The sequence below is a fragment of the Cuculus canorus genome, chromosome 8 (genome assembly GCF_017976375.1).
Source record: "Cuculus canorus isolate bCucCan1 chromosome 8, bCucCan1.pri, whole genome shotgun sequence".
NCBI lineage: Eukaryota > Metazoa > Chordata > Aves > Cuculiformes > Cuculidae > Cuculus > Cuculus canorus.
In genome coordinates, this window is record NC_071408.1 from 19,583,335 (window position 1) to 19,595,670 (window position 12,336).

Here is a 12,336-nt window from a genome sequence, read left to right on the forward strand (position 1 = left end):
AAGAGCGCCTAATTATCAGGCCAGGCAGTCCTCACTTCCACTGGGTGAAGCTGCAGGCCACTGCATGAAACAAGAATGCCAGGTTTTGGGACCAGAAGGCAAGCGTACAAAAGGGTCTGGGCTCTGCAGCCTATTAGTTAAGGCAGAGAGGTCTTTCCACAAGCTGCTTTTGCATTTTACCACGTTGCACGTAATCCCCTCCTGCCTTTAGCCAAAGCTATATTACGCCTTCCATGACCAACCTCACTGAGAGAAGAAAAGGAAACTTATCTTTGTACACATTCCCTCTACGGCCTTCTCTTTCCTCCACAGCTTGAGGACCAGAACTTCTCTTTTACACTTTTAGACATAGAAAAATAAGCATATACTTAAGGTTTAATACTCAAGTCCAGCCTTACTTAAGCAAAGAATTCACAGATGATATTTACAAGTCCAGTGTAATTACTGCAGGGTTGAAAAACGAGTTCTGTGAGTTACGGTACATCACTGGGTTTTTTTGTGGTTTTTTTTTTTTTTTTTAATGTTACAAAGAACAATATGCCTTTCATTTCCTGCAGTGCTGTTAAGGTACTTGCAGCTCTAAGCACCAAGAATACATTAAAACTAAAAAGCATTTGGTTTGGGCATTAAACATTTTTATTTTTTAGATAAATGCCTCTCCCTCTACAGAAATTGTTTGAGCAATGAATTTGGCACGCATTTGTTATCAGCTGTAATAATGAATACTGTCTTTCTCCCTTGAAATGGCAGAATTTACCAACTTCTTTAAAAAGAATTTGCTAATCTACAATTAAAGTGGTGTGTTACCAACTTTGAGTTATCAAATCACAATACCACATGCTCGAGAGACATCAATTGCCTATAGAAAATGACACAGCATTCTTTTGCTTTACACAGCACACTTTGTGTGTACCTTTGTGCTGCAGTTATTAATTCTCCAGTACTGCCGCATCAAACACAAACATCGCCTGGTGAATGTCTGACATCCATTTACTGACAGCAGTAACACAGCGCGGTACTGCAATTATTACCCAGTTTGTGCTACACTCCCCTAGCCTTTCTCCAGAGTTAAACTCCTGCTGGAACAGAGGAGGGTTTGACTTTTAATATTCAATGAATCTCTGAAAGCTAGAATCACAAGTATCTCCACTTTGCAGACAGAAAGATTGAGAAGTTTTTCTGTAAAAGTTTAAAATAATCCTACTTACAAAAAAGAAAAGCTATCTGATAGCCCTTTCCATGACTGAAAGAGAGAATAAAAGCCCTAGAGAGAGTCCAGGGCAGTGCTGAGCCGGGAATTCAGTTGTTCCTGATCCCCAGGCATGCAGTCACTTCACTACATCAGACTAGCCATTTTGTCACCCTCAGTTCACTGAAAACTAGTTTATTTATAAAGTACAACACCAAACCGGTGCATTTAACAAGCTTTTAAAATCAGTAAAATTTTCTTTGATTGGGTGAATTACAAAATCGCTTTGCAGTGCCAATTGAAATGAAGCTTTTACGAACCACTAGGCAACTACAAAAGTGGGGAATTTTCCACACGGGTGTTGGACCCAGCTGGTCAGAAAAAAACCCCTCATTTGAGCAAAGTATCAGGACATCGGAACATGCTCCTGCCTTTCAGATGAAGTTGCTGGTCTGTTTCATCATCTCTCCTGCAAATTTCCTCACTCACATAACAGACAGACAAATTCTGGGTTTTCTTCCTCTCCCGAGGAAGCTCTTTCCTATGCTAATGGAACTGAGAGACTGCAGCACCCTGTACACCATTTGGTTATACGTTAGCCTTCCCCCTGGTTCGAGGACAAGACATCTGGACCTTGGACCATGCACGCACAAATGAGCCCTGTCTAGCCTGCGTGTTTGTTTTCCATGACCATCATGCTGGATATGTCTCTTTCCCTGGAAAAAATAAAATTCTTAATATTTTCATAAATTTTTGCAGAAGTGATCCAGTAAGTGACTGCCTGAAAATTATTCTGACTTAATGAAGGCTGAAGAAAAGAGTAAAATTTGTGTTAAAGCCATCACTGAGAGCAGAAGATGTTACTATCTTCTCTTGTTTGTGATGATTCAGCTCAAGTGAAGCCCGCAAGAAAATAAGGAGTGGCTCTAAGAAAGAAAAACCTTTTTCCCCATGAACTTCACCTTAATGAAGGTTAGATGTACAGGCTTTCCAAAATAACACATACAATTTAAAATGATAAATTAAAATCTGTAGTAGGAGGCCTTCTTTTTCAGGGCTGTATAGTTGACCCTTTTGAACCTACATTACTCAAGGTATGCAAAATATATGTGTATAATAAATAGCTCTAGAATTTATGGAGTGGAACAGAAAGGATATTAACAGGCAAGTAGAGAGGTTGTATAACCCTCACAAGGCCTTTAAAGATTTATTTTTTTAAAATGAAGGAATGCATGCACGTAAAAGGTAGTACTTAATCGATACTCTTCTTTCTGCCTTCCAGAAACACAAGCAAAATTACTCCGAAGCTGCCCTCAATCTAGTCATTCCGTTGTTAGCATCAGTAGGAATAAGATTATTCATAATACTATTTTTCTTTAATTTAAAGAAAAAAATCCTCTCTGTGTGGGCTCATTCCCACTCTCCGTAAAATCAATTACGAGACTCCCGTTGACTCCAGAGGGGTTTGGATTGGGCCCTGTGGAAGTGGGTCTACAGCAAGTGTAGAACAACGCAGTTAATATGATTTATTGTGTCCGTTTCTGTGCGTGCAGTTTTTCATTTTCTAAAGCCTGCAGTTTTGCTTTCATCCTCACGTTCAGTAGATAAGAGCTGCAGATCTGTGTTGATCTACACACTGGGTACAGTGCAAGCCAGGGGCTGCGTGTGCGAAGAATGAGCTCAGCGAGTGCCCAGGGGGAACAAGCCCTTTAGGGCTAACAGACAATGTTAGATGCGTTTGTAAAGAAAGTCTCCCACACAGGCACTGCAAAAGGTGCGTAATCAGTTAGGAGGCTTCTGCTGTGGTGGGGAAAAATACCCCTTAGTAAAACTGAGAAAAAGCAAATTCCTTTTCCTGTTTATTAAAAAAAGTACCTTTTGCACCAGTAAAGTTCCAAGAATTCACTAAAAGCTTGTTTTACAAGGAAGACTCAGTCTCCGAATCAGAGATATTTCATTAGGCTCTTACAGATTTTACATTATTAAACACTGACATTGCTGCTTTATGGGGCGGTTATTGAGTAACAGGCTTCCTTAAGACTAAGAAACTGCAGGGTAAGAAGAACTGTGGTTTAATAGCTGCCAAAGAGTATTACCGAAACACGAAATAATAATATGCTTGCTGCCTAATACATTCTAAATTAAAATATGGCTTAATAAACATAGGCAACATATTCCCCACAAAAAAAAAAAAACAACCCCAACCCACAATTGGCAGAACAAAAATCACAGTTTAGTCAGTTCTTCTCTTAACCTCACAATCCTTTGGCTACAAATTAGAATTTCTGTGAACAGGATTTATAAGGGAAATTAGGCACTGTCTTTCAGAAACAACAGAAATCTTTTAAGATGGTATGTTTAGAAATGAGTAGCACGAAATCTATCAAAATATGAAACCTTTCATATTTCAGCGGAAGGAAAATAAAGGAACCCCAAACGCCAAAATCTTACCAGACCAATGAGCTCTGTGCTTTATGTCCCATGCTTCTATTTTGAAGTTTTATCTACCTACACCTCTTTTTCTTTCCCTTCCCCTAATTCTATCTGCCGTTTAAACCCCAGTCCAAATGCAGTCTGGATCTGAACACAGCCCCTCAACCTCACTCCCACTTGCAACTTTTTCAGTTGCTACTGAAGTCCCCAAATCACACACTGAACAAACACTCAGGTGTAGGGATGCACTGCAAGGGTTTGGGGCAAAAACAGTTAGTTGCCCTGTGAAAGCGCAATTGCAGTTTATTATTACAGATATAAGATTTGCACATGAGATGGACTTAAATGTCCCCAAAGTGGTGACAGGTTTTAGAGACATAAACAGTCCACATAATTTTTTCTTTTCTGTTCATGAGCAGTAGACCCCTGTAGAGTGGATCCTCTGTCTACGTTTAGGTCTTTTAAAAAAGTATCTGATTATGGATAAAAAAAGTAAAAAAACCCTATTAATAATCACTGTCACTTTGGGAGACATTATTTCTAAGTCCTAAATATAAGTAATAAAACAAAACTCAGTTGCCAATGGGCCAACAAAAATGGCTGAGGTCTACCTTACTTAAACATAAAAAGGAAGAGAAGCTGCCATACACACATATGTATCCTCTCACATATAGTCCCTACAGAAATTCCCTATTATTGAACGATTTCATCAGGCTGCTTTACAATGCAAGCCATCGATTCAGTAGAAGCTATTACTCCTACTAAAATTGTCCTAGCTCAAGAGTACTAGTTTTTCCAAAATTCATGGTCCTGCTGCTACTTCCAAATAAGCTTAATCTGCTGCCACCTGAAACAATGGCATTGCGAACATACAAGAACAATGAGCACCAAGCTTTAGCAGACCTTCCCTGCCCTGCTTACCCATGGTATCTACAACCCTCAAAGCACGTCACTGAAAAAATGAGAATGCTGGTAGCGCCTGTGTCAGTCGTACAGGGGGCACCTGTCTGAGCAGTGGAGGTGCTTATAGATGAGCAATCCTGCCCCAAAGCTGCAATGGCTGGGAGTGCTACTGCTCAGTTTTGCATAGCAGATTTTTGCAGCAGAGAATGGCTCTGCAGAAGCATATTTCAAACCACCCATTTTGCTTCACAGGACTATCTGAGATCCTGCACTCTAATGTGATGGCTGGCCACATACTGAAAGTTAGATACTTCAGTGTGTAGTGTGAGAGCATCAATAAACAAAATGAAGTTGCAAGCACATAGATAAAAATGAAAGCGACGAAGCACACACCCCTGGGGGTCACGACTCATGGCCCAGGGACTGAGAGCTTTTGCTATGGAGGAATAAGGATAAGGGTTGCATACAGGAGGCTCTTTAACGGCATCTCCCTAATGAGAATTATTTTTAAAGGAAAAAAAAATTGTCTCTTTTCAGGATTGGAGAAATAAATGCTAGCTTAGATTATTAAAACGGTAGCATTTTAACTATGAGGAGAGTATACAATCTATTTGTAGCTACCCCATGTCAATTATTCTGAATAATTCTTTTATATTAGACATGGGAAAAAAAATCTTTATAAATATGGGCTGTTTTAATATCCCAAAGCAGGAGCAGCAGGTAAGAACTTACCATTTTCTGGCTGGTCCTTAATATCAGCTTCACTTGGCTGGCTGGGACTTTCAGATTGACTTGAATCTGAAAAACATAAAATACAGCCAAAAATTACAGGGTCTGCTGTGGAAAATAGATCAGAGGCGCCAGACTTCCTCAAAAGGCTGAGAGTACAAACTAAGGACAGGAGTGTTGCACTAGGACATGATATTGCGAAAGTCCCGTGCCTAGGTAATATTTTTGCAGAAAAAAAAAAGGGAATCTTGTTTACGGCACTACACAGAGTGCTTGGTGTGTGTGTGTGTTAGCATAAATTAAGCTTTGAGAATCCTTCTTTTTAGAGAAGGCATATTTAAACTACTCTCCTACATGTTTTTTCTAATGCAGCCTCTATGTTGTATACAAACCAGAGCCTTAATCCAACACATAGTAAAGTCTAAAAAAACATTTTGGAGCAGGCATAGAAAGGTAACTAAGCAACACTACAAAGTCGAGGAGATTGTTGTCTACACATTTCTGGAACAAAATCTGCAAAACTGAGAGTAGAGCTGATTTTCTCCATACTTTCACAGTGGTTACAGTGCTACAAGATCACTGAAATGTACAGCGTTGTCCCTGATTTGCAGAGGTAAAAATGAAGCCACACACTGGATGAACTGCTTTAGAACTTGTGCAAATAATGGGTCCTGCAAACTCCCAGCTAACATTCTCCAATGAACACAATTTATTTGCTTAAAATAATAAAATTATCTATAAAGGGGTATATGTAAATATGAATGCTTTGTATTTTTTACACTTTATTAACTCTACTTTATGTGAAGATCACTCTTGGGTTCAAAAACTGTTCTTAGTTGAAGCTTCAGTCAAATATGTTCCTTCTATCACTATGAACTGGGAAAACAGGTCCCCTCATCTGTGTGAAAAAATATTTTTACAAATCCCTCAAACTCCTGTTTATTTGAATTAATTCAAATACGTATTTTTTCCCTAGACATTGTTCTGTAATTTATTGATCCCATTTTAAAAGTTTTTGCTGCGAAACAAAACTTAGGAAATTAAACCACTTGCTACTGCATCAAAAACACCCCTAATCGTGACAAACTGATTTTCTGACTTCACCTTGACTTTGTGGAGTTTAGAATCAGCTGTCTGAAATTTGACCACATTTCAGTGAGAAGTCAATGCAAGATCAAAAGGTCATGACACTTAACTGTGATTAAATTGAAAATCTTACTTCTATTGCAACAGAGTGATAACACCACCCCTTCTTTTTCTTTGAGGTATTAATAGCGCTGGAAGAAGCAGTACTACTAGTGACCTTGGGTCAAGCAATGCTAATTTATTGCTTGAAAAAGGTTCCTTGCTTTTAAGCAAATGAAGATTTTAATTACCACAGAGCACTATAAAGAAAATGCCTATTTTAAATATTCATTTTTTTTTTTTACCTGCTGACTGTATGGATTAGGTATCATTCAGAAGCTTAGAGGACAATCTTGTATTAATTAAAAACTACAAGTAAAGGAAGTGCTCATAAAACAAATTTTGATATATTTCATAATATAAACTTTCAGATTATTTAGCAAAGAAAGCTTCAATCCTGACGCTTCTATTTAAAATAAATGAAATTCTCCTAAAAAGTTATGTTTCCCCACGCGCCCAGAATCTGTTTCCTCTGTTTTATATTTATTACTTTTAATAATTTCTCCAATGAAGCTTATTGAAAAAAATATTCTCAATTCTGCAATTTTGTTTTACATATTGATCTTCCAGGTTATCTTCAAATCAGTGATAGCACATAGAAGTACGAAGTAACACGCACAGCGCTGTTATATTCTGGACATTAGATTTTGGTAAGAAGCTTCATGTTTCCGAATCCACAAAGATCGAAACAAAGGTAGAATATTAGGAATGTAAAATATCTAGTTAACATTCAAAGTCAACATTCAACGGACTTCATTTTACAGGGCAGGCATTAGGCTTTTGCTTATTTTTCAGTTTTTTCTTTTCCTCCAGCAAGCCATGGTTCAATCAGTGTTTGCGCTTTATGTTTAAAATAGGGTCAGAATTCCACAAAGAAATTATATATTTGAAAAAGTTTCTGCAAAAATCAGGGACTCAAAGCATATTTTCCTTTCAATATTGTAAATAATCCTGCGAATCAGCGAGAGAGACGAGGGCTCGGTGGCAGGCACAGGAGCTGGGCTCGGCGCTGGCGCTCCCAGCCTGGCACCTTCACTCCCCAGCACAGCCCTGCAGCCGGTGGGCAGCGCGGAGCGGGAGCTGCTTCTGGGTTCTGAGAAACAAAGTACTTTTGTTTGTGTTGAGGGCTGTTTTTCCAACACCAAAGCCAGTGGCACAAGAGAGACTCTACTGGCCGTAGGACATATGTTTACACACTGAACCTTAAGTTTCTTCTTTTACTACTCTGGCTACTGCGATAACGTTTTTCCTATTTTTGCTTTCCTGAAACCGACCCCAACTGCTGAAATTAAATATTAATTTCTAAAAAAGATAACGCAGGCTTTAAGGACTGTTCTTCATGGAGAGGCGTGGGGCAATAAAATGCAGGACAAGGTAGAATTAAAACCAATCTATCCTGCGGTAGAGAGATCATGGGAGGCTACCGAAAACATGTATTGGGCAAGCGTATGCTCAGCATTGTTATGCAAGGTGGCATCTTGTGGAAACCCCAGATAAGAAGACTGAGTTAAGGCACTTAGCCAAAATGTTTATATGCAGAATTTTGCTTCCCTGATTTTATTCAGATGCTGCAGATGATCCGGTACATATAAATGTGCTGCCACATGGTTAAGGGATTGGCAAAATAAGAGCCGTTGTATTTTACAGTCTTTCCTAGGACAGGAGAGTCTTGCTCAGCCTCCACCGCTCACGCTTTGCTTTTTCAGCAGTTGGCAGTAACTCCTGTCGGGGCTTTTTTGTTGTTTTGCACATGGAAACTTTAAAATTCCAGTTTTTCTAATGTGTAGCATTTTGTGGGCTCGTCTACCAGAGGGGGAAAGTCTGTCCTGCTGAGTCAGTTAGGCAAACAGGTGACCAGAGGAATAAATTAATTTTTGCCCATACATAATTGATATAAATGGAAGATCGTTTTCACAAGCATTTGCGTTAAATCAATAAAATCATTTACTATACAGCAGTTTAACAATTCATTTGATTTTCTCTTTTCTATGTATTTGATAGCCACTCTGCAAAACAGTATACACTTTATGCCTATTTTCTTTAGCAACAACACTGCCAGTTAAATTCTACCACCTGCAATAATTAGAGCCATTGGAAAACATACAAAACAAAATATACAGTAGATGCGAGCCCCTCTTGAATCCACGGCCCCCTGCGGCAACGAGTTTCATTGGTGCCTTAAGCTAAGGCTGGTATGAAGCCAAAGAATCTGTATATTACAATAAAGTGCATGTTATTAAGGAGAGGATTTAAATGATTTCAGATGGAGTTGGAAATATTATAGTGAGGAACCACTATTAAGATTGCTGATTTAAAGAAAAAAAAATCACCAAGGAATCTAGTTTTATATTTGAGGAAGCTTAACCTTGAATAGCACAATGGGTTTTATTTGGGGTTTTGTTTTTTTTTTTTTAGTTAAAGAAAAGTTAGTGGTTGGAATTTTTAACCCTGAACTAGCTGGGGTTAGTGTGAGTACATACACTGGAGATGAGGTTACTGGATAAGAGAAGCTCAAGGGGATCTGGCATCAACCATAATCATGAGGAAACAGGATAAAAAGCATGTCGAAGCTATTTCACTCTCTACTTTCAAGAATCAACTATGATTAAGGGATAAAGCAAAAAAAAAAAAACCACAACAAAAAGGGCTTGTTTTCTGAAGTAGCTTTTCCTACTATGTCTGTATTCTCCATTTCTCTTTCGATCTGTTTCTTAAGCGTGTGCTACACCAGCATGACCGAGGTGGTTATGCCTGAGACCCCAGGTCTGCCTGATCTCACACCATAAGCAGGCAGGGACCTTCAGCTCCAGGACGGAAGCTCTGGACTTTTCAATACGCAATTTTCCTTTTCAAGCTGTAGCAGGAGCACAGCTCCAGCCGGGCTGCACGATGGCTGCAAGGAAGCAGGGCTCGCAGCGCTGGAAGGGAACACTCCATTGTTTGGAAAGAATAAAACCTTCCCAGGAAAGTCTGGCCTGTGGACAGGACCAATGTCAACAGACTGACAATGTTGTTCTTTTCATGGAACGTGACACAGATGGTGAAGAGTTGTCACGCTCCTCCACCAAAAAAACCCCACTTTGAGTGTCATGGCACTTCTCAGCGCTAAACCTCTTCATGGCTACCCGGCTTCAGAGAAATGCAACACTTTCTTGGGCTCTCACACTTTCTTGACATGCTATGTTTTCCAGGGCGTGCTGAATCCAGTCTGGGGTGGCAGTGACCTACAGGGACCAACCTTATTGTTTGATGGTCTGCGCAAACTGAAGATTATTTTTTACCTATGCAGAGCCAACCCCCACCAGAACCTGAGCCCTCACTAGCAGCCAGTGTGCTCACTCAGGTGCAGATGCATCTATCCTCTAAACAGTAAAGGTGATCCCCGCATAGCAGAGAAAAAAAATTACCAGCAATGCCAGATGAGCAAGGCTGCGCTGCCACTGCCCATGCTGAGCCTACTCTGCAGCTAAATAAAGCGGGCTCCCTCCCTTCAGCTGCCAATCCAGCACCTCACAGAAGCACCACAGAAACGCACAAGTTAAATTTTCCATTCATATCATGTTTGGGGGGGGGAATATTGTATAATAAACTGACCTCTTTTATTCAAGTTTCAGAGTCCTATTTGTAATAAAAAATTTATATGCCTGGGTTGTGTTCATGCAATAAATTTTTCATCTATAATTTTGGGCATGGATTCTACTAAAGATTTATATACATTAAAAAAAAAAAATCTAAATCATGCTCCTTTATACACAGTCTTACATGGTGAGTTTAAGGGATTTGCAAACAGAAACCAGCACCAAGAGTGAAGCCTTTTTACACTCACTTTCCCTTCATTACACATTATAATATAAACACATAAGGATTGTTCCATATATGCTACAATTATTATTTACGGCTATTTTGGTGGCTACTACTATTTCTTTTAAGGAAGGCCTGGCTCTCCATTTAACTCCAACCATTGCTTTCAAGTCAACTTTTATAGGGAGCTCAAAGTACTTCATTATCATACACCTCACCACCACACATGTACATATCTGTACCAGACTTCCAGTTTTATTTTATACCCTCCTGTACAGTACGCTCCATCGCTGCAGCTCACCAACAAGGTTCTGCAGTGGTAAAATCCCTGTGGTGCCAGCCTGGTTTTTTTTATAAGGCGAGGACTCTTAATTCCTGTACACTGGGAAAGAGATTATCTTTGATAATGGAAATGTAAATCAAAGCTTGCTGTTGTTTATTCCAGACAGACATTTGTGTGTTAAGTCTGTTTATCAGGCAACACTTTGTCTAAGCCAGGAAGTAGTCAGCCTTTGTAACAAGATGTATGCAAATGATTTTCCCATGAGCCCTTGCCACAAAACTTTTGTGGCAAAAACCCTCCTTGTTACTTCACCAGTAAGACGCTACTAAGCTACCCTGTAAGTAGACTAGCAACAAAACAGCTAGCTAGACTATGCTGATGAGTTTGAATGAGACCAAAACATGTGCCCACAGTCTGTTGCTCGGTATTGTAAGCAGACTTTGTGTATTACATCTGTTTATCAGGCAACACTCTGTCTGCTGGGGCGGCTTTGTACCAAGGTAGATGCAAACAAAGATCTCCACAACTCCCAGGCTAACTTTTCTTGGACACTGAAATTCCTGATTACTTTCCTCCTTACATGAAATAAGAACGCGAAACTTCACCGAGAGGCTGCGAGACTCTACAGCTGTATCAAAATGGTTTAATTTTAAATCAACTTTCTTTGTTCTCACAAGCCCATAAATGATTAACTGCTATCGTGTGATAGCCTAGAATGTGGGGAATCTGTGTATTCCCATATTTATTCCTTGATATTACAAACAAGTATTTGATTCACTTCTAAATGTTTGTTTTAAAAACAGTTTACAGCCTTTGATTCCTGCTTACTGATTCATTTCTGGAACACTTTCTATTTATTCCTTTGCAGTAGCAAACGTTAATTTTGACTTAATTCAAATTGTCATCAAAGGCTTCCTTAAGAAATCCCACAGCACAGATTTTATTTGTTATAATAAAATATTCTTAAAGTAAACATCAGGCAACTGTGTTTTTTTTTAATTCCAAGAGATACAAAAATCGGTTACCCAAAGGATTCAAATTGGTTCAGCCCTTTTTCCTAGACAAAATAAACACTTTAGGACTTTACTTGTTTGTATTCTCCTCAGTGGTGCTGTATGCATCACCAGCTAAAAACAAAGAAACTTTTAGCTGCTCAGACAAAATGCAGAAGCTCCCCAAACAACGAAGCGGGGGGGTGGGGAAGCATTCAGAAAGTCTGACAGTCCATTCAATATAGGGATGATGGCCATAATGCATCCAGGGTCCCCTTGCTAATTAAATATGCATTGGCACAGTTTTGATCGATGCAAGCCATGGATCAGATGACACACCTGCAAAATCTTGAGCCCAGAGCTCCCAGGAAAAGGAAAATACAGGCTGTCTCCTTATCTTTGTTTTCAAAGGCTCTCAATTTCTGTGCTTAGATATCTAATTTAATTCTCTCACCCCTCAGCAAACTGGATTAGGAAAGTCAATACTGCCATTGTGCATCGACAGGAACACACAGCTTTCCTTTTATTCAATTTAGCCATGACCTTTAGACAAAGATAATGACAACTGTCTAAAAGTAAGGTAAGGCCTTAAGGAAGACCCTGCAGCAGGGTCCCTCTTGCTTTCTGGAGCTCCTCCGCCCAGGAAGAGCCCACCAGCCATGCAGCAATATAAAAAATAAATTTTCTCCCCAGACTTCAACAACTAGCTTGGTGGAGCAGCACCAACAGCCACCACGGGCTCTGTTCCACACCTTGCCGACAGCGCGGGACAGCAGCTGGACCCCAGCGAGCCATTTGCTGAGAGGTAGCAACGTCTCCGG

The 12,336-nt window shown here is 39.7% G+C and overlaps 1 protein-coding gene across 15 annotated transcripts in view; it reads right to left on the bottom strand.

Annotated features, from left to right (window-relative positions):
• NFIA (nuclear factor I A) overlaps positions 1–12,336 on the bottom strand; it is a 356,165-nt gene that overhangs the window by 111,302 nt on the left and 232,527 nt on the right. For 13 of the 15 annotated variants that reach the window (XM_054073808.1, XM_054073809.1, XM_054073807.1 and 10 more), the window contains exon 3: positions 5,258–5,323. The exons of the other annotated variants lie outside the window; for them this stretch is intronic. In XM_054073808.1, coding sequence (XP_053929783.1) covers positions 5,258–5,323 — 66 coding nt within the window. The remainder of the gene's footprint in view (positions 1–5,257; positions 5,324–12,336) is intronic. 15 annotated transcript variants of the gene reach the window in all.